Source organism: Megalobrama amblycephala, linkage group LG9 (genome assembly GCF_018812025.1).
Source record: "Megalobrama amblycephala isolate DHTTF-2021 linkage group LG9, ASM1881202v1, whole genome shotgun sequence".
Taxonomy (NCBI): Eukaryota; Metazoa; Chordata; class Actinopteri; order Cypriniformes; family Xenocyprididae; genus Megalobrama; species Megalobrama amblycephala.
The window spans coordinates 24,056,266-24,079,269 of record NC_063052.1 but is presented as its reverse complement, the minus strand read 5'-3'; the positions used below and the strand labels follow the sequence as shown (position 1 = coordinate 24,079,269).

The window sequence follows — 23,004 nt, the reverse complement described above, 5'->3', positions numbered from 1 at the left end:
TGTATCAGACCGATACGGAGTATCAGATCACCACATCCCTATTCAAAAGTTTGGTGTCTCTAAGATTTTTTAGGAATTTCAGTAAAAATATATAAACATCCTTAAAGGGTTAGTTCACCCAAAAATGAAAATAATGTAATTAATTACTCACCCTCATGTCGTTCTACACCCATAAGACCTTCATTCATCTTCGGAACACAAATTAAGATATTGTTGATGAAATCCAATGGTTCAGTGAGGCCTCTATAGACAGCAATGCCATTCAAACTCTCAAGGTCCTTAAAGGTACTAAAAACATATTTAAAACAGTTCATGTGGGTTCAGTGGTTCTATCTTAATATTATCAAGCTACGAGAATACTTTTTGTGTGCCAAAAAAACAAAATAATGACTTTTCAATAATATTTGTATAACTGCTTCATGAAGCTTCTGAGCTTGTTTCGAATTAGTAATTCGGATATACTATCAAATGAATGAAATCACGTGACTTTGGCACTCCGATTCACTGATTCGATTCGTAAAGCTCCGAAGCAGTGTTTTGAAATCGGCCCATATAGATATTGTTAAAAAAGTCTTTATTTAGTTTTTTCTGGCGCACAAAAAGTATTCTTGTCGCTTTATAATATTAAGATATAACCACTGAACTCATATGAACTGTTTCAAATATGCTTTTAGTACCTTTATGGACCTTGAGAGTTTGAATGGCTTTGCTCTCAATAGTGGCCTCGCTGAGCCATCGGATTTCATCAACAATATCTTAATTTGTGTTCCGAAGATGAACGAAGGTCTTATGGGTGTGGAACTACATGAGGGTGAGTAATAAATGACATTGTTTTAATTTTTGGGTGAACTAACCCTTTAAAACAAGAGAAGTCTATGCTAAGAAGCACAATTGCACAAAAGATTATAACACTTGTATATATATTTTGAGGATGCATCTATTAATTAATTTACATTTCATTTTTGTTTATTGTTGGCTTTTGATTGTTAGGAAAATTTGTAAGTTTGTAAATTTGTCAAGATGAAGTCAGAAAGTTTTTTGAAAAAAAAAGTTTTTGAAAGTCTCTTATGCTTACCAGGACTGTCTTTATTTAAACAAAAATGCAGTAAAAACAGTAATATTAATGTGAAATATTATTAGTTAAAAATAACTTACATTTATTTTAGTATATTTTGAAATTTGAATCTAAATTTGAAATGACTCAGAAAAATTGGAAACGATAGTGTATTTGCAAATATGTATATATAAATATGTATATATAATGTAACAAAACTTAACTGATATTAATTATAGGTAGTCATTTATCAAAATTTTTGGATTTACAGGTGCTCCACGGATGGCTCCACCCCCTGCTCCCCCGGCTCGCTCTCCTAACACTGAACTCTCTAGTAGGATCCCGCCCCCTCCTCCTCTCCCACTGTCAGCTCCGCCCAGCTCAGTACGCAACGGACACCTGCACAGTTTAGGTGACAAGTCAACATTAATGATGAAGCTAAAGGCCTAAATGGGTTTTACCTTCAGATGAACAGCAACAAGCAATTAGAAATTACCTACAGTAACAATATGATTTGCTAATTGTGTATTTGTATGTTTGTGATCACCCATATGCAAAGCCATTTGATTTAACGTGGCATTTCTGTTTTTTTTCCAACTCACAAAGTCTTTGTCTACTTTTCAGATGACTTTGAATCAAAGTTTCACTTCCATCCGATAGAGGACTTCCCCCCTCCTGAAGAGTTCAGGCCCTTCCCACGTACTTACCCCAGCAAGGAGAACAGAGGTACAACAACCTCTTTGTGTGCGAGAGTGTATGTGAGGAAAGGTGAAGTCTCTTCAATGACAGTGCTCACAATGTTGCCTCTGTTCATTTAGACAGGCTTGATCTTTTTTTAATTTATTTATCTATATACAGTTGTAATATAGCTTTTGCTTTATTCTCTTTACTACATCTATAATGCACAGCCTAAAATCAGAATGACAAAAAACAGGTGATAATAAGATGGGGAATAATAAGATGGATGTTGGATGATGGTAGTCCAGAATATATTTAGTATTAATGTGTTTGAATTTGACAGCAAAAAAGCATATTAAAGGATTAGTCCACTTTTAAATACACCTTTCCTGATAAATTTACTCACCCCCATGTCATCCAAGATGTTCATGTCTTTCTTTCGTCAGTCGAAAAGAAATTAAGGTTTTTGAGGAAAACATTCCAGGATTATTCTCCTTACAGTGGATTTCAATGGCTACCAACAGATTGAAGGTCAAAATTACATTTTCAGTGCAGCTTCAAGGGCTTTAAACGATACCAGATGAGTAATAAGGGTCTTATCTAGCGAATCGATTGGTCATTTTCGAAAAAAATACAACTGTTTATGCTTTATAAACAAAATATCGCATTGAACGTACTTTCCGCTTCCGCATTCTTCATAACGCTTACGCTGAATGTTCTACGCCTTCCCTATTCTACTTACGGAACGAACGCGGCGCCAGTTTCGTTTTTTTCCGTAACTTGAATGGGGAAGGCGTAGGACATTCAGCGTAAGCGTTATGAAGAATGCGGAAGCGAAAAGTACGTTCAAGGCGATATTCTGTTTATAAAGCATAAACGGTTGTATTTTTTTCGAAAATGACCGATCGATTCGCTAGATAAGACCCTTTTTACTCATCTGGTATCGTTGAGTAAAATATCGGTGAGTAAATTTATCAGGAAAAGTGTATTTAAAAGTGGACTAATCCTTTAACACACACAAGCTATGTTTCCATCCACCCAGTTTTATGCATAAATTCTAAAAATGCGCATAAAAAAAAGCATGCGCTCAATTGAGGTGGATAATTTTTTATCTGATAAGAAGACATGCGCATAAACTGTGATGGAAACACATTTACTGAATAAAACCCTCAATGTGCAACAAAAAACTTGCATGATTTTACCTCATCAGTGAATTTGATTGAATAACTGGACTAACCAGCAGACCAATTTCATTGCACTACAACGCAAAATGATCATTCTGAAATGCCTGAGCCATAGTTTGTTATCAAAATGATTTGGTTTTATTCCCTCCCAGAAGCGTCTCAACTTCCAAATTTCCATTTTTATTACAGATATTTCCCAGGCAGTAAAGATTTTGTTCTCTGGAACACATAGGATAGAAACGGAGCTTTATTAAGTGTCCGTTTAAGTGTTTTATGCGATTTTCCAATTTTGCCCATAAGTTAAATTCGCAACTTTGGATGGAAACATAGCTAGTGATATTATTAAGAGATGTCAGTTAGTTGGTAGACAACCACTGACCTAAAGGTACTGTTCAAAATTGTGGGGTCAGTAAGATTTCTTTTTTTTTTTTTTTAAAGAAATTAATACTCATGAAAGATGCATTAAATTCATTAAAAGTGAGAGTAAAAACATTTGTTACAAAATATTTCTATTTTAAATAAATGCTGTTCTTTTAAACTTTCTATTCTTAAAAGAATTCTGAAAACAAATATGTATAACTGTTTTCCCAATATATTGAGTTGCACTGTTTTAAAGATGCTTAATTATAAGAAATGTTTCTTGAGCAGCAAATTAGCATATTAGAAATTTTCCAAAGGATCATGTGACACTGAAGACTGGAGTAATATATTTAAAAAGAAAACAATTATTTCAATAATAATATTTCAGTTAGTTACTTTTGTTTTTAATCCATTTTGATCAATTAAATGCAGCCTTGGGGAGCATAATATACTTCTTTCATAAAACATGTTACTGACCCCAAACTTTTGAACAGTATAATAGTGTATATTGTATACAAGTCTCTGATTTAATGCAACCAGCCTGTTTCAGAACCAGATTCAAAAGTTGAAACAATACAAAACTGCAAATAAATAGTTTTATCAGTTCCTCAGTTGATTGGTTTCGTTTAAAACACAGAAACACTGAAACTACCTGTCTTATTGAAAATGAACTATTCCTGTTTTGTTTTCACAGTCAACCCACAACCTCCTGCTATGAGGACTCATTTAAGATGAAACATGAAGCTTGGTGCTAACCTTTATCAGGACAGTTTTTAAGCATCATTTTCATCATCAGTGAAGAACAGCAGCCAAATCTGTAGGTCAGATCAACTCACTTAGCAGCACCACATTATCCATGAAAACATTTTAGTTTGATGTACAATTAGTATACTTTTTTTTTTTATCATGAATATTTCAAGAATGAGTTTCCCCATTATAGTTGCAGCCCTGTTAAAATCTCTCATTCTTATTGAAAGTGTTTATCTTTTTAATCTTCTTCATTCAATAATAAGTGCTTTAACATTTAATGTATCTGGAACAAATGTATTATCCTAATAATTCCAACTAATTTTGCTTATACCTGACAAGGCTTTTATTAATTATCCCATCAGCTGTCAACATACCCTGAAAATTATGAAACTACTAATAGAATAAACATGAGAAAGAAATTAAAACATGGCTCAACAAAATAAAGTGTTGAATCTGTGATTACAGATTAGAGAAATCTTGCTAACAAATAAAGGCCATCCATTTGTAAAAGGGAAGAAAGTTCACCAAGCAGTAATAGTGAAACAGTGTGTTTTAGGCCTAAGGTGGTGAGAATAAATGGTTAAAATAGACGAAACTATAGATATAGTAAATGGAATTACATTGCTAAAACTAAAACATGTGAGGTTTTTAGGCAATATTGACCTGTTTTTATTTCTTGTGGCTGCCTTTGTTACTGAATCTTCATCTATCTAATCAAATCAAGACTTTCTGAAACACCAAAGAATTACTCTTTGATTTCCCTCATTCTATATTTTATTTTTTACATCTATCTGTATTTGAAATCTCTGCCAGTATGAAATGCTGTATTAAAGCTCTGAAAACAGAAGAATTCTCATGCGAGACACTGGGAAACAGTGCCACTCACTGGACATGATTGCATTTTATTCCTCTGACTGAATAAATTATTGTTTAACCCAAGTAAACATTACAAGACATACTTTTTTCTGTGAAAAATGATCAAGCAGAGAATTATTAGGTATCAGTTCATAAAAGTCTACACACAGTTCAATAAATAAATAAAAAAAATACAATGAATACCTGCTTTTACAATACATGCTTTACAATGCACATATACCATCAAAATAGAGCTTAGTCTGTTGTTCCTTGAGAATAAGAAAATGTTATGTTTATGGAAACATGCACAAACTTAATCATGCATTTGCAATACCAAACAAATAAATACGTTTCATATAAACATATTATACATTAATTTAAATCATAATAATTTCATTACACAGCTTCATACTTAAAATATTCATCCCCCAGCTCAGCTGCCATTAAAAACATACTAGAATCAAAGAACAGGTGCTGTAAATAGTGCAGTACCCGCTGAGTTGTACCTTAGTGTGTGTGTCTAGATGAGTGTGAAGGAGGCGAGGGAGACAGAAACAGCCAAATCCTCTCAGATCATCTGCTAAATACCGCTGATCTCAGCAGGCTCTCTCTCATATCTGTGTGTGTGTGTGTGTGAAACTTTTGTAGGCCTTAGGTCCTGTATTTACAGCCGGTTGAGTCGATGAAACAGGAGTCAGTGCACCTGAGCTGTCCAAAGGTGCTATGTGTACAAAAAGATAGAGACATTCATTTTATTGGGTGTTGACATTAAATATTTTGGGAAATTGGCATGTCCTGAGGTGTGGCATGCTGTGCTCCATCTAAAACTATTTTAAAAAGGATTTTGCATCTCTAAAATTAATAGAAAGCATAGAAATGTGTACTTTTCAAATTTTATAGTCACACCCAGGACCATTTGTGAATTGGTAAAAGATTATTAAAATGTTATTTAAAATAAATATTTAAATAAACAAAGCTGCAGTCTGTAAGTTTTGCCTCTTTGTCGCCATCTCTGTTTAAAACCTGCAATTGCAGTTATTTGCGGAATTATCATCTTTACGTGGGTAGTGCATCAGCACGGCTCCTGAGTGTGGATGAATCTAATGTTTGCTGTCAGTCACCGCATCGTTGTGGATACTGTACTTTGGAATCACAGATTCAACGTCTTGGAAGTATGCCCAAAAATAAGAATTTTCACCAGAAAATGTCATCTGAACAAGTAAGTAACATGTCTGCCACTTTTGTTATGACCAACTGAGAAAAAAAGCATTACAATAAATCGTGCTGCCAATGGTGATTAAATCTAATGATTGCTAAGCATGGATCACGTCAAACCATGCAAATTATTATTATTGTTATACTTTGTGCTTAAATTGTTAATGTTAAAGGGGTGGTACAATGTTTTTTTTCTAGGCTTGATTGTGTTTTTGGGGCACAGTTTAACATGTCTTAATGCTTAGTTTTTTTGAAAACGCTTGAAACGTTCATATATTTTATTTTTATTCTACACCTCTGTTTCCACTGTCATATTAACGGCTCGTTTGACTTCCTGCTTCTATGAAGCCACTCTCTCCGAAATACGTAATGTGCTCAGATTGGTTAGCAGGCCCAGTGTAATCCAGAGCCATCGTGATTCGCTGAAGCGTCCGGAAACGTCACGCCCCTTACCATTTTTTACCGGATACATGGGCTTCGGTTATATTGTATGCTCAATTTGATTATATTGCTGTATCAAATTGAGCCCGAATCAGACCCAGATGAGGCTTTTAAAGGATGTTTAAGAATGGTATTTCATTTAGTATTTGTGTCAAAGTGTTTAGATGCTGTCACTGCTGTTTGTTAGCTTTCAATATACAGTTTTATCCTTATTAAAGCTTTACTGTAGCCGAATACATGACTGAGTAGTCGCATTTTTGTAAAGGTAGCGTTTAATTTACAGCATGAACAACTGTTTGTCTATGAACATAGAAGTTTGTTGGTGTTTGTTGGAGAAGTATGCACTATAATACAGCTAACTGGCTAGCGAAGCAAAAACGACTTGCTCTTTGTATATGTCCTTGATGCAACCAAAAAATGAACTATACGTTTAAAAGACATGTACAAACAATAAAATGTGCTTACACTTTGAAGCCAATAAACAGCAGCTTCTGCTTTTAAAGTGGGAACTGCTCCATCTTTCAGTAAAAGCCTAGCTTTGTGCAAATCCAGCATTGAACTCGTGTAGATTCTGGAAGCTGTCTTCAGCATCGCATCCAGTGTAGAAAATATCAAAGATTACAATGGGTTCTATTATCTTTTTACGCGCCGCTCCGCTCGCGTCCAGTGTACACAACTTTTCCGCTTTCATTATGCTGAATGACGTGGCCTCGCCCACTTTGTTGTGTGTTCCCAGGGGCGTTTTGCAGGGTTTATGATGTCACCAACCTGGGAAGAAGCTCGTTGTAGTCCAAACCAGTTGTTTTTGTAGGCAATAAACTGCCATAACTTTAAAAGACAATATCTCCGTTTGCATTGAACTTTCAGTGCTGTAACTTTGCAGATGTTGTTTATGCTCAAACAGCAACATTACACACTAACTAAAGTTAAAAAAGTGAAATCGCATTGAACCACCCCTTTAACAACATCAGCATTGCGTGACTATGTGTATTTAGTGTGTATTAGCATTACCTGTGGATTTCAATTTCTGTAGCCACCCTAAGTCAGAAGTCTTTTGCTTTTGACTACGGGTGAATCTCCAGTTGTCACTGATGATTGTCATTTGGATCTTCCTGGATTTACAATCCGCCATCAAAATGAAAGTTTAATTATTGCAGCTGCTGTGAGAAAAGGCTATAAATGATCCGTTACCAGCAGCATCCTCACATGCCATATAGCCCACTAGCTGGGACTCCTTCATGTAAACAGACGTGATGTAATGACGCAAAGACAAATGGCTGCATGCTCGAATTTCCCACAGAAACCCACCGGTACCGCTCTTAATAGAAAACAATATTACAAGCTTACCGTTGTGAATCGGGCCAAGGTAAGGAGATAGTTTTCAACTGGTTATGTACTTGCTCAAAAATTGAAAAAAAGTTACAGACTGCAGTTTTAAAGGTCCCGTTTTTCGTGGTTTTTTGAAGCTTTGATTGTTTTTATAGTGTGCAATATAACATGTGTTCATGTTTCGCGTGTAAAAAAAACACAGTATTTTTCACATAATTTACTTATCTGTATACCGCTGTTTCCACTGTCATAAAAACGGGCTGATGACTTCCTTGTTCTATGAAGTCCCTCCTTCAGAAATACGTAACGAGTTCTGATTGTGCCAGCGGTTCCTGTGTTGTGATTCGACAGCAGCTTAGCGAACCTTGCCCGGAAAGGTCACGCCTCTTACCATAACGTGGAGATGCACGCGCTCAGTGTTATTGTAAACATGTCTTTAATTTTACCCTATCAATTTGAGCCGGAATCAATCCCGGTGATTGGACTGCGGGATGAAAATAACAGCGTTTCGACGACATGGCGACAAACACACTCTACAGACGCAACTCTTGTGTATTCCTGTGGGCGGAGGTTAGTCAAAAAACTGTTTTAGTGACGTCATTAAAGAAGGAAGTAGAGGGATGTAGTCCAAACTGGCCGTTCGATGTAGGCGACTTCTGTTAAATAAAATATCTCGCTTGGCATTGAACTTTGAGCTTTAAAATTTTACAGATTTTATTTATACTCTAACAACAACATTACACACTAACTAAAGTTTGAAACATGGGATCACGAAGAACGGGACCTTTAAATAATATTTAAAATTACATGTAAAAAAAAAAAAAAAAGAAGACACTTAAGCTTAAAATCTGTTGATTACAAAAAGTCTACCCAATATGCATAGGACATTGTGTGTGTTGTATGCATACCCTGGCAGATATGATTTGCAGGTCTGGTAGCCGAAGTCTTTCCCGTCACACTCTTCCACACCCTTATTACGATATCCATCTCCACAGTATGCCTTTTTACAGCCTACACACAGAGACAGAGATAAAGAACAGGAAAGAGACAGAAGTGGAGTGAGTGAAGACAGACTGAGAAAGAGGAGAATTGATAAGACACACTCAAAGAATGAACAAGAAGAAAATGTGAGTGCTGCATTTCTGTGTAAAATGGAAATTATTTACACACCTTCAACACAAGATAAATTTACTGCTAATTAATTTTACATTTAGGCATTTTCCTTATTAGCTACAGTATGTGATGGTTTCTGGGATTACGTGACTCACCTATGCAGTCATCCGTAACAACCTTGTTTCCGTCGTCACATTCCTCCCCATTGAGTTCCTGCAACTCTCCATCGCCACAGACTCCATTCCCATCCCTCATCCTCTCTGTCGCCTGTAGAGGCATCAGCTAGAATACAAACAAAAGCTCCTATTCCCAAAATGCCTGTCTGGCACCATGTTTCATGGCATTGTATTTAAAATGGTCCCATACCTGAATGGGCTCCCATCCATTTTTATCTTTGAAGTAAAGAGACCTCTGATCCTTTCTGAAGGCGAAAGCATTCTCTTCGTGAAGACCTTTTAGCTCTTCCTCACTGCTCACAACGAATATCTGGTCAGGAAACACAAACTGATTAAGAAGCAGATAAAAAGAGGCTTATTGATTCCATTAGAAACAGGCAAAGTAAATCAGATCTGATGGTAAAATTTGGCTTGTTGGATGTGAACAATGTGTGTGTGCATCAGGTTTCGCCATCATCATAGGGAGCAAACGTACTCACAATGATAATAAAACTCGAAATCATCTGGAGCTCCTCGCAATGAAAACAGCTCAATTTAGAGATTAAATACTGTCTTAATAAATATCTAAAAATACCAAAAGGTTACTGTAAGGGCTGGGTGTAGTAGGGTTACTAATTTACTTAAAGCTGCTGTCCGCGATTTTTGGCCCTCTAGCGGTTAATAAACAGAACTGCACGTGTCTTGCGGAAGAACATTCTAGCCGGAGTTACTTTTCTCCGTGTATGTCTATGGCGAGTCACGCAGTTACTGTGATACTCTGCGGCGAGTCCTACCAGTCTGCTCTGAAATAGTCCGAATATAAACACTTATTATAAGTGTACCATAATGATTCAGAATAAGACAAAAACATGGTTTGGAAAATGAATTCATGTTGTACATTCTCATTATATAATTTTTGTAAATTTTGAACACGAAAAAAGTTGCGGACTGCAGCTTTAAAGTCTACATGAAATTGACTCCATTAAGTTTCTGGTCTTATTGTGAACGATTCATCAGTGCATTTTATTCCAAAGAAAAAATGGTTTGTCTTTGTCATTTTTAACCAAAATGTAATATGCTCAATCATCCTATCAAATTACATTCCTTTTAGCAAACTTGCATTGAGTCGTGTTTCATTCTTGTATGTAGCGCCCACTTCCGAATGGATAAAATCAAGTTTCTTTCGGAATATCTTTCACCTTACATTACAGAAGTAACATGTACATTTAATATAAAAACAACAGAAGTAAATGGAAAGTCCTCAGTTCTGAGTTTGTGTGGCTTACCACTGGAACTTTGTCATATTTGTTACGGTGTTGTAATGGGGCACTGGGTGGACTGAGAGAAGGGAAGCTGCAATCACAGACTCCAGGAAGACCGGGCAATCCCTTCTCACCTTTTTCTCCAACTACAAAAAGCCCTGTACATCATGAGATCCCCAAAAAACAAAAGCAAATATATCAGACTTGAATATTAAGCTAGAGCAGTAATACACTGATTTTAAAATCTCTGCTGAAAAGACCAGAATGTAGCAAAACTGTCCCCAGAATTTAGCTAAAAGTCACAAAAACTAAATTTAGTTCTTCATAAATAAATTAAAAAATAGTTTTTAGTTTTAAAAGATGCTAAATGTTTTTCTATAGTAATTATAATTAGCTTCATATAAAAACAACAGAAGTCTATGGTATTCCCTCATTTTTAATAGCTAAATACACATGTCGGTGTGTGTGCATGTGAGCATGTATGTTATCTCACCAGATGCAGGTACCCCAGGAGGTCCTGGGTGGCCCCTGGGTCCAGGTGGACCAATGGGACCCACTGGCCCCGGAAAACCTCTCTCCCCATAAGGCCCCTATATCAATAATTATAAGTTGATAAGATTTTTAAAAATGTTTTTGAGAGAAGTCTTTTATGCTCACCAAGGCTGCATTTATTTTATATATTAGACATATATTAAAAATAGTACTATTGTGAAATATTACATATTCTTTTCTATTTTAACATATTTTAAAATGTAATTTATTCCTGTGATGGCAAAGCTGAATTTTCAGTCTTCAGTCTTCCTTCAGAAATCATTCTAATATGCTGATGGTGCTCAGAAACATTTCTTATTATTATTAATGTTGAAAACCATTCAACAAATCTTTTGTTACAATATAAAAGACTTTACTGTCACTTTTGATCAATTTAAAGGATTAGTTCACTTCAGAATTAAAAGTTCCTGATAATTTACTCACCCCCATGTCATCCAAGATGTTTATGTCTTTCTTTCTTCAAGCTACATATTTTACTTCATAACTTGTTAAATATGGATATTTACACAAATGCATCGCTTCGCTTCAGAAGGCCTTTATTAACCTTCTGGAGCCGAGTGGAATATGTTTATGATGGATGGATGTGGATGGAGACACTTTCTTCAGCTCATACTCGTTTGGTAATGCATACTGCCATTATAAAGCTCGGATGTGTCAGGATATTTATTAATATTTTCCCGATTGTCTTCGTCAAAAAGAAGAAAGTCATACACACCTAGGATGGCTTGAGGGTGAGTAAGCTTGGGGTAATTTTTATTTGAAAGTGAACTAATCCTTTAAGGTTTTTGAGGAAAACATTCCAGGATTTTTCTCCATATAGTGAACTTCACCGGGGTACAACGGGTTGAAGGTCCAAACTGCATTTTCAATGCAGCTTCAAAGGGTTCTACACGATCCCAGCTGAGGAATAAAGGTCTAGCGAAAGGATCGGTCATTTTCTAAAAAAATAAAAATGTATATACTTTTTAGCCATAAATGCTTGTCTCGCACTAGTTCTGCGATGCGCCACACATTATGTAATCACGCTAGAAAGGTCACACGTGACGTAGGCGGAAGTACTTCGGTAGGGCAAAAAACACCATCTCATTTTCTCCTCCAACTTCAAACGTCCTGTTTTTCCTGGGACAGTCCCGTATTTGAGCTCCATTTTTAGTGTCCTGACTTATTAAGAAAAAAATCATATTTTCATCTTTCCTAAAATTACTTTACAATTGGGTAATCATAGAACGAGAAGTAGAAGTGTTCTGTCACGCGAGAACAGCCCAATCAATTAATCGTTGAACAAAATTACCATCTAATCACAATTCGTTATTAACTTGCCATTAGTAAAGGCTGGATCGGCAGAATCGTGCTGAAAGACACACACCAGAAGCACTCTCTCTCGCTCACTTTCTCTTTTCTTTGTGCGCGGTCAATTCCCCTTGTATGATCAAATGCACACATAGTTTTTCAAAATGTCCATCGTGTGGAGTATCTCATGTAAATACAGTCTGTTATAACTTATGGCTTAAGTGGACGTAAACAGGTGGGTGAAAATCGGATATGTGTCAGTATATTACATCCATGAATTCGGTCTTAAAGGGACAGTAGCCTAATTAAATATTTGTCTGTCATTAATGTTAATCAAACAACAAAAGATGTTAAATAAACATATGCATGGTAAATAAACCTACAGTATCTGAAAAACAAGTTTATTTAATTTTTACCCTCTATAGTATTTATCATATTGTTTGTAAATTTCTTTATATATATAAAATTGCTCATATCTTGGTCATATTGCCCACCCCTTGCTCACCCGTCCCATATTCTACCATGAGAAATCTGGTCACCCTACTTTGAAGCTGCATTGAAACTGCAGTTTGGACCTTCAACTCGCTGTACCTCGGTGAAGTCCACTATATGGAGAAAAATCCTGGAATGTTTAAAAAAAACTCTTAACCTTAATTTCTTTTCGACTGAAGAAAGAAAGACATCTTGGATGACATGGGGGTGAGTAAATTATCAGGAAATGTTAATTCTGAAGTGAACTAATCCTTTAATGCATCCTTGCTGAATAAAAATATTTATTAAAAAATATTAAAAAACAAACAACAACAACAAAAAAACATACCAACCCCAAATATTTAGATGGTAGTATACAAAGTCAATGCATCAAACTAGTTGCTGGTCTTAAAAATGACATTCAACTCTGAGGCCTGTGCAGTGATCTAAGGAACATTAAACGTGTATGTCACGGCACTGGGCTGAATGATAGTAGGAATCTAAGGCCTACGGTAACAGTCCAGGTATTTCCCTGCAGTTAGTAAAGACATTCCCAGGAAGTGCCTAAACACAGTGTAATACAAGAGCTTGGAAACATGATCGGCAGGGCTGAACTCAACATCAGAGGCCCTGCTGGTCCAAATCCAGCTACCAGCATGGTGAGATTTTCAGCTTCTTATGTTACTTACGAAATGACACACACACACTTACACAGTTACAGACTGACCCGCTGACTGAGGCAGACGGGTTAACCGTGTGCACATGTGGGTTTTAAATATGTCTGAAGCTTCTTCCGCCAATAATCCAGTCCCTTATTATCACTCAAGATCTCAATATCAAAACAAACTAGAGGAAATCTGATGCCATGTCAAGTGCTGTGTGTGTTCTCACCTGTTTGCCTCTCTTGCCTGGTCGTCCTGTAGGACCACGCTTCCCTGAGACGCCAGACTCACCCTTGGGTCCCATTTCACCCTGGGGGATTGACGAGGAGTTTCAGAGAGAAGGAGCGAGTCAGATCAGTGACATCCAAAACATATTATCGTGACATGCATGACGTTGATTTTAAAGGTTAAAATGTCACATAATACCTTCTGTCCCAGCATCCCAGGCATTCCATTTGCTCCCTAAAGAAAGCAGACCAGATACACACATGAATATGAGTTTAAATTTAACGGAGGGAAGCTAGCAGGAGCTGTGCATGTAAACCTCACTCCCCTGGCCTCATGAGATGCATTAGCGACTGACGCTAGAGACTGCGGTTATTAGCGTCCTTGTTAGTGTGCCCGCCTCCCAAGCCAGAGATGCCAGTTCGAATCCCGCTCGGAGCGGATTTAGTAGGACCGGTTACATTTGGTGCTGTGACCTGGATGGGAGTGAGGTCTAGGGGGTGAGTGTAACAAAGGAAAGCTAGAGAGACAGAGACAAGCTAATAAGAGCTGTGTATTTAAATCCCCTGCCTCAAAAAGGTGCGCTAGATGGTGCCAGAGATGTCGGTTGCGATTCTTGCTCAGAGCGTGTTGAGTGGGACGGGTTATATTTGGTGCCGTTACCCAAATTGGAGTGAGGTTTAGGGGAGTGTAATGGAGGCAAGCTAGTAAGAGCTGAGTGTAAATCTCACTTCCCTTCCTCAAGAGGTGCACTAGAGATTGCTGCCTTTAGCATCTTTGTTAGCATGCCCACCTCCCATGCCAGTTCAAATCCAGCTCAGAGGGGGTTGAGTTGGACCGGTTACATATGTTTACACTTAGATTCTACATATTCATGTTGAACAGAGAACAAAAATCTTATATGTGATTTAGGGTATACTCACACTAGGCGCTCTGAACTGTGCCCGAGCAAGTTTGACCCCCATAGCCTGGTTCGTTTGACTAGTGTGATCGCTCCGTACCATGCCCGGGGGCTTAACCATCCCTGGCCTGCTTGAAAGAGGTGGGCTAGAGCTCGGTTCAGGACAATTGCATTCGGGCTCGGTTCAAGGCAACCATGCCAAATGTGAGTACACCCTTAGAAGCTACAGTATTCTGGGTGCCAGTGTATTCTAAGTGCTTTAGGCTATGTTCACAAAGCAGCAGAATATGGTTGTCAGTCTTGTATTTGAGTCCTTAATACGGTTACGCTCATACACAGTCCGGTTATTTACGGGAGTGACAACCGCATTCTATAACCGAACTCACACCTGTAAATTTTCATGACTCACAACTGCATTCTCTGAATATTCGTGCTGTGTGAACGAAACCTCACTGGACAACTAGTTGTCTGTCACGTCATACAGTGCGAGAAAGACACTCTGCTAAGGTGCTATGTGTGTGGTTTCGCTTTCGGTAACTTACTGTGACAGAGATATGAGCTGTGTGTCATCTGAAGGTGTTATATTCAGTCACTGTTCTCCACTGGAGCGGCTCCCATCAGTTTTGTGTTTCTTTTTCCAAATTCAAATGCCGTGTCATGCGCAAAACGTTGCAATGGACATAACACACGAGTGCAGCTGTTAAAGACTCCGGCTAGCATGTGTTTACATGCAGTTGTAATGAAGTTTTGATGAATGAACTCGCGGTTCAATTAGTCTCGTCATGTCAAAAGTGATAATACTTTTCAGTTTTATGGACATCACCATCTTTAATATTACGTTGGTCACTGTCGTTATGGATACTAGTAAGAGAATAATACGGTCTTGACACTCGTTGCCTGTTCATACAGGCAGTGTTCCAGACGCTACTGTAAGTTGCTGTGTGAACGAGACATTTCGAGACTCACAACTGAAAGTAAATGCAGTTGTCAATCCCAAAAACTGACGGTGTGAACGTGGCTTTAGAGCATTGCTGTTTGGTGGCTATGGTGTTCTATATGGTTGATAGGTGGTTGGATGTGTTTAAAATGTTTTTGCATGTTTCTCATTGGTTCTTTGGTTGTTAGGGTGTTCTGAGAGATTGCAAGGTGGTTGAAATCATGATGTAAGCATTTTAATGTGTTGCTACGTGGTTGCTAGGGTGTTCTGGGTGGTTACTAGGTGGTTAATATCATGTTGTAAGCATGTTGCTACTGGGTTGCTAAGTTGTTCTGGGTGGTTGTTATTGTATTCTAAGTGTTTTAGAGGTTTACGGTATGTTCCAAATGTTTTAACATGTTGATTTTTTGGTTCTTTGGCTACTAAAATGTTCTGAGTGGTTGCATTTTAAAGTGTTGCTATGTGGTTGCTAGGATGTTCTGGGTGGTTGCTAGCATGTTGTAAGAGTTTTATCATGTTGCTAATGGGTTGCTAAGGTATTTCTGGGTAGTTCCTCTTGAATTCTAAGTGTTTAGAGGTTGATGTTTAGAAAATGATTTTGTGTGTTGCTCTTTGGTTTCTAAGATGTTCTGAGTGGTTGCTAGGTGGTTGCAAGCATGTTGTAAGCATTTTTAAGTGTTGCTATGTGGTTGCTAAGGTGTTCTGGTTGGTTGCTTACATGTTGCTAAGGTGTCCTGGTGTGGTTCCTAATTCCTAGATGGTTGCTAATGTGTTCTAAGTTGTAGATGTTTGCATGTTGCTATTTTGTTGCATAGGATGTTCTGGGTAGTTGCTAGGTGGTTGCTAGTGTGTTGCATTTTGGTTGTTGGTGATTGCTAGATGTTTTGAGAGTTTGTTCTATAAATATTAGTGTTTCTATTTTGCTGCTAGGGGAAACACCATTAATAAGGAACTCTAGAAACTGGGTCTGATGTGATTGCATCCTTAATCACCTTGTCTCCTTTTGGACCTGTAGGACCAAAATTCCCCCGTGCTCCCTGAAACCATAAGAATAAGTTTAGAGAAGTAATTACAGTCAGTTAGACTTCAGTTCCATATTGTACAAAGTAGAGTTGTCAAAAGTATTGACTTCGGTACCAAGTCGGTACTGAAATTTTAAAAATGCGATGCTTTGAGCGCTGTTGAGCAGATATGCCTGTGATTGGCTTCAATGATTAATGCACGGGAGCATTTGGAAGCGCACAGAAAAGTTTGAATTGAAAGCATTGAATTTGAATGCTCCCGTGTGTATCTGTGTAAGCGCCATATGAAGAGCGTCATTAATGACTGTTTACGACATGTTTTTGAAGCGCTTATCATTGAAGCCAATTGCAGACATATCCGATGAGCATGTGAACACAATGGCCAATCAGAGGTGTTTATGAATCTGCTCAGTGTCAGATTTTTAAAATTCTTGGTACTTTTGACAACTCTAGTACAAATGTAAAGAAACATTTAATTTCAGTTTAACAGACAAACTGTACCTTCTCACCCTTGTAGCCTGACAAGCCCTAATGGGACAGAGAAGAAGACAATTATTATTTCCGTTGGTTCTTTTCTCATTGATAGGTGAGTTGAAAAGGCATTTCTGTAATAACCAAAACAGCACAACAATAATAAGATGCCATTCCTTCTACTGTACACCAGTTACACCTGGAGAACATGACTTACCTTAGGTCCAGCTGGTCCCCTCATTCCTGGCATTCCCATTAGTCCTGGGTCTCCTTTCTCTCCCTGCCAATGAGGTCATATAAACAGTCAAAAGGGCTCTAATGAGCTATTTTTATATCCATTTGTGTCCATTTCTCCTGATAAAAGGCATCAGTCAAGAGTGACACAATTGTTTTCCCGCCATTAACGGAATTTTCCGTCATTTAAGACAACTCTTGCCGCCATTGACAGAATTTTCTTGCTTTCCCTGTTTTCACTGTTATATGGTAGGGGGCGCTATTACAACTTCTGAAAGAGTAGAGAATCTCCAGATCAAAACAAAGGCAAAAAAGGAGAAGAAACAAGTTATAAATGCATTGCTTATGCACGTTGTAGTCTTTAGACTAAACATACCAACATTCAAGTGTTGATAAAAAAAAGAATGCATGAAGCTACTATAGAAGAAAACTTCTTTTTTTAAAATAAATAAATAAATAAATAAATAAATAAGCAAAGGCTCTGTTATTTCTTCTGGTATATTGCATGTTCAGAACTTCAGATATTCATACAGCAATATATTCTGGGGGCCATGAAAGTTTTGTGAAAATTATCAAAAATGCTTGTGGTGACTGGCAACTGTTTTAAAACACGCTGGTGGAGAAAGAGTAAATCTAAGACTTGGCCGTTACTTTGATGCAGTCATTTACAATAATATTGAAGACCAGACATTTCAAGGGAGATGGTGATAACAGATGTTTTGTCATTTTAATTAGGTTAGTGCAGTGTATATATGGCTAGATTACATTGGTCAGTTGGAGTACAGAGGTAAAACTCACCCACCTTAGGTCCCTCTGGGCCGGGCAGCCCTGCAGCACCTGGTTTCCCTGGCAGACCCCGACGCCCAGTACGACCCTACAAAGACAAAGGGAAGAAATAGTTGTGTACTATACACAACTTTTATACACCCACTGCAACCCAGCCAGATCTGGCAATGTGGCCAAAGTGCTGAGTGTACAGAGCAGATTTAATCAAAGACAAACCACCTACTCAGCATCCCTGCCTCTCAGCAGTCCTCTTCATTCCTTTAAAACATCAGCCTATCTAATCTTTCTTCTTCTTTTTGAATGCCTTCCAGGTTCTTTACTCAAACACTCTCTTTCTCTTGCTTTTAACACTAGATCTCTATCCCCACTGTACTGTAAAAAGTAACTTTATTTCTGGTCTTGTTTTCCAACAAAACCATCTACAAAAAAAAATACTTTAGAAGTAAAATTGTGTAAGATAAAAAGTATTAAGCAATGAGAGGCTGAGCATTTCATGGGTAAATTGTGTTCTTAGCGTAATGCAAAGCCTTTACCAATGGTAAAATCATGGTGAAATTAGTGTGACGCACAGACATTAGTAACATAAGTTATAAACATATATATATATATATATATATATATATATATATATATATATATATATATATATATATATATTTTTTTTTATTTTTTTTTTTTTTTTTTTTTTAATATTAAAAAATCTCACTAATTTCTAATTAATAGATATATTGAAAATGAAAATAAGTGTTATAATCTTATGCAATTGTGCTTCTCAGGTACATTTCTTTTAAGGATATTTTTTACTGGAAATCAAGATAAAATCACTTATTAAGATTAAAATTATTAAAACCATATCCCATAAATCATCCTGTGTTCCAAACTCCTTCCCCTCTTTTTGCTTGAGAGTTTAGTGCAATTAAATAGCTGTGTGTGTTTTGAATGAGAGCAGCAGTGCAGGACTGAGATTAATGTCTGAGTTCAGCACTAAGTGATATTACAGGGCAGAACTGCAGTGGACTGCAGCCAATGAAACAGCACCTTGTAAAACTATTATATGCACCAAGAGAGCATGTCATAAACAGCGTACAGGACTGCAAAATGAAACCTGTCTCATCATAAACACAGACATTTTATATGAAATAAAAGAAGTGTGAACCAAGACTTCTGTTCCATATGTGCTCTATAAAACATGGAAAACATCTCTGACTTTTTATCATTACTGGTGGTATCCATGCATCTGGCACAAGTACAGTACTTCAGAAGATCAAAGATGAGAATCTGACCTTTGACCCTGGTCGTCCTATGTCACCCTGAAGTAAAAAAAAAACAATTCCTTCAGTTTCATAATAGATTTCAAAACTAACAGGCCTTGAAGCATTTGATTCCTCTTAAAGGTGCAGTAAGCGATTGATTGGACCGAGCAGCACAACAAACTTGTAGCCAATCAGCAGTAGGGGGCGTGTCCACTCATGATGGGGGAGGAGAGAGAGTGAGCAAGAGGGAGATTTGAAGGACTGTAGAAAGAGAGATGGCTGAAAGACATTACAGAAGAGAAAAGCTCAGAGGAATATCACAGGGAAAAGAAGGGTCATGATCAGGCAAGAGTTTTAGGACCCGCGTTAATATTAGAAATGCTTTCCAGTGCTGAAGAGACCTAAGCGGGAAGGCCTGAAAACGGATGCCAAGGTTGCGTTGTTTCTGCTCCATCGTGAGTAACATTGGTTTTGAGTGTGTGCTCTTGGCGACTAACAACAAACTCTTGCTTGTATTTACTCATGTACTGTATGTTAATTTTTGTTCCTCCTTGTTGTTTGTTTGTCATCTTCGCTTTATTTTCTCACAAAGCTTTATTTTGCTTTGCTTCTGCTATATGATAATGCTATATGATAAAGAGACATCCACTCTTGCATTGCATATTCGTGTATTTTAGGGGTGGAGCAGAGAAGGGAGGGGTGAGTTTGTTTGGATTGATTTAAAATATCAGCAGTGTTCAACAATGATTCTCAGAAATCGCTTACTGCACCTTTAACCAGATGTTTAACCGTCTCACCTTATCTCCTTTGGGTCCCTCAATCCCTGGAATGCCACTGTGACCCTAAAACAAAGAAAAACCTTTACATTTAAGTATGAGAAGTTGTATTTTGTTCTTGTTTAGTTGTCTGGGGAGGGACTTCAGTACCTTTTCTTGTTCCTTACCTGTGGTCCAATGGGTCCAGGAGGTCCTGGTGGTCCCATTACACAACGTTCCTTCACCTGCTCCTCATCTTTCTCTTTCTCTCTTATCCTCTCCACAGGCCTAGACAAGGCCTTGAAAAACAGATAAATGGTAGATTAACAGACATTTCTTGCGGCTAGAATTATGCATACTAATATTGTGTCACTCACAGACTCTCTTTTCCAGACACCAGGAGGGGGCGGGAACAAAGGAGGAGGAGGCGGGGCCAGCAGACAACAAGGGTCAAATCTTTTCAAAACATCATGTGGATCCCGAGCTAAAGTATAAACCACACAACCAACCAGACGGCATAGAATTAAGGATAATCAATAATCTTATTGGCCTGAAGTGAAATAGCGCTGTGATTTAGCTGAAGTGTTCTTAATGCAGTATTGATGAAAAATCCCCCTACCGCACAGACAAACAACTTAATGGAGAATGGATACATATGGATATGTGCATTTATGGATGAATGACAACACAGATTTAAACATGAGACTCAAGCAAGGCAAACAAAAGTCTGACAAAACATACAAAACCTTTCATTTGAAATATAAAAATTAATCAGACACACATGCTGACATACTAATTATATTACTGTAAGCATACATTTTATGAAGGTCATGACAGAGGTAACAGTGCATATATAGGAATAACAAGCCCTCCAATAGCTTTGTTTATTTATAATAATTTTTAATAATGTAATTTAAGTTCCAGTTATGTGCAAACCAATCCATGCCTACATATAACAGACATGTGAATATAATATACATATAAAATACAGGTACAAAACAGGGTCAGATATTAATATTTAATTGCACTATTGGACCATATGAACTCCATATAAATATTTTGCACAAATTTGTGGAGTCCATGCATCTGTGAATAAAACAAATAACAAATAGCCTACAAAGCAATTAACGAAAATGGTTCAATTCAAATTTTCACCCAGATTGTTATGCTGATAATATAATGTTAAAAACAGAAAATGATATAGAATTATATATAATTTATTAATATACATAATTTATTAAAAATAATATAGAATATATGGTTACACTTTATTTTAGTGCCGTAGTTACATTGTAATTATTCAAATAAGTACCGAGTACTATTAATTAACTACATTTACTTACTTTAGAGTTACAGTTAGGGTTAGGTTTAGTTACTTGTAATTAGGCCTATGCATAATTTACTGTTATTACTATAGTAAGTACATGTAGTAACGTGTAACTACGGCACTGTAAAATAAAGTGTTACTATATGAGATACATATACACACACACATATATATATATATATATATATATATATACACACACACACACATATCTTTTTTAAAAATATAATGTACATAGACAATTATGTAAAACAACAAATCACACGCTCTCAAAATCACAAATTGATAATCACTTAAGAGCGCGCACACGCATTCGCGCTCTCAGTCTCTCTCATACCTGTATGAATCGGGAGGAAATTATCCAGACTGAACGGTGAAAGGTAGGCTGACACCGAGTACAGCAGAAACTGCAGCTGTATCCCAATCCTGCTCATGGCCATGTTCCTATAGGAGTGTGTCAAAAATACACAGATCCGAGTCGGTGCCCGCCCTCTTACTGCTCAATCCCTCTCCCATCCAGTTTCAAATACCAGCAGCTCTCCCTCTCACACCCTATTTTCTGATCTCGGTCTCGTCTGACAGTTTAGCTGCGTTATTAAGTCGTAAGAATGCTTTCCACGGAGTCTTTGGGAATCTCCAGGCGCGATTGCTGTTCCAGTCAGAGATCTGACATCTGATCCACCCTCTCCAGCCCCTCATGCCAAGATTAGACCCCCGTACTACCAATATACACTTAATACCAGACGCCAACAAACTGTCCAGCTATAATTCAGGCCACGCATGTAATGAACGACTCTCTTAAATGTATTTGTAAAACGCATAGTTTTACAAAAGAAACAATCACTACGAACTGGTGCAACTGTCAGTCATTATTCACGTCCTAAAAACGTACCAGGTGATGGCTGTCCACTGTGGAAACTTTCGCAAGTTTTATTTGGCAGCAGGTCACATGATTTGTAAATTTAGTGTCTATAAAAATAAGTATGCTCGTGAGCACAATGTTTTTTCGTCTAACTAGGCTAATTAGCTAACTAATTAATTAATAAGTTTGGGTGGGACTTTTTAAGGAAGTGCACTGCATTTATTTGATCAAAAATACAGTAAATTGGTGGAAAAACGGAGGTAGTGGTTTACTGAAGTGATCATTTTTGTTTACATTTCTTGGGATAGGATGACACTACATGGGGTAAGAACCAAATAAAAACCTTTTTATAGCCTTTGTGACAACTAGCTCTGATCTCCCTTAAAAAGGGTAGTTTACCCAAAAATGTTTCTGTCATCATTTACTCACCCTCAAGTTGTTCCAAACCTGAATTTCTGTGTTCTGCTGTACACAAAGGAAGATATTTGGAAGAATGCCAGTAACCAAAAAGATCTCACCCCCCATTGACTGCCATAGTATTTATTTTTCCTATGGTAGTCAATTCTTCCAAATATCTTACTATCTTACTTCCAAATATATTAATACACATTTGTGTAAATGATGACAGAATTTTCATTTCTGTCAGGACCACTATCGTCAAATATGATTGATAATGCAAGAACTACCTGCGCATCCATGCAGCCTAGCAGACACCAGGTGTCGTATCCCTATAGGTAGATGCAAGTCACCTGAGAGTCGGCTGATGTGAGCTTGACTGACGTGACCTGCCAGAACTGACGCTAACGCTGGATTTTTGGGTGAACTATCCCTTTAAATATGCGATATACAAGTAAATAAAT

At 37.3% G+C, this 23,004-nt stretch overlaps 2 protein-coding genes across 3 annotated transcripts in view; one reads left to right on the top strand and one right to left on the bottom strand.

The window, feature by feature from the left end:
- Window positions 1-4,975, top strand: part of wipf3 (WAS/WASL interacting protein family member 3) — a 17,858-nt gene extending 12,883 nt beyond the window's left edge. For both annotated transcript variants that reach the window (XM_048202247.1, XM_048202248.1), the window contains 3 exons: window positions 1,326-1,466; window positions 1,679-1,780; window positions 3,971-4,975. In XM_048202247.1, coding sequence (XP_048058204.1) covers window positions 1,326-1,466; window positions 1,679-1,780; window positions 3,971-4,011 — 284 coding nt within the window. In that variant the 3' untranslated portion in view covers window positions 4,012-4,975. The remainder of the gene's footprint in view (window positions 1-1,325; window positions 1,467-1,678; window positions 1,781-3,970) is intronic.
- Window positions 4,898-22,871, bottom strand: wu:fc38h03 (acetylcholinesterase collagenic tail peptide). Its single transcript, XM_048202249.1, has 17 exons — window positions 21,620-22,871; window positions 20,333-20,439; window positions 20,144-20,254; window positions 19,998-20,042; window positions 19,231-19,257; window positions 17,964-18,035; window positions 17,145-17,207; window positions 16,958-16,984; window positions 16,427-16,471; window positions 13,798-13,833; window positions 13,601-13,681; window positions 10,890-10,986; window positions 10,421-10,554; window positions 9,346-9,465; window positions 9,135-9,261; window positions 8,775-8,877; window positions 4,898-5,602 (listed from the first exon to the last, which is right to left on the bottom strand). The coding sequence occupies exons 1-17, from the start codon at window positions 21,720-21,722 to the stop codon at window positions 5,533-5,535; spliced, it is 1,368 nt and encodes a 455-aa protein (XP_048058206.1). The 5' UTR covers window positions 21,723-22,871; the 3' UTR covers window positions 4,898-5,532.
- Between the last annotated feature and the right edge of the window lie 133 nt (window positions 22,872-23,004).

What these genes read in the sequence shown, in the direction of transcription:
- wu:fc38h03 (XM_048202249.1), bottom strand. Translation starts at nt 21,722, where the DNA reads ATGGCCATGAGCAGGATTGGGATACAGCTGCAGTTTCTGCTGTACTCG. An exon ending in CAGGCTACAAGGGTGAGAAG is followed by an intron (nt 16,472 to 16,957) that starts GTACAGTTTGTC and finishes TTATGGTTTCAG; the next exon opens with GGAGCACGGGGGAATTTTGG. An exon ending in CTGGGATGCTGGGACAGAAG is followed by an intron (nt 13,682 to 13,797) that starts GTATTATGTGAC and finishes TCAATCCCCCAG; the next exon opens with GGTGAAATGGGACCCAAGGG.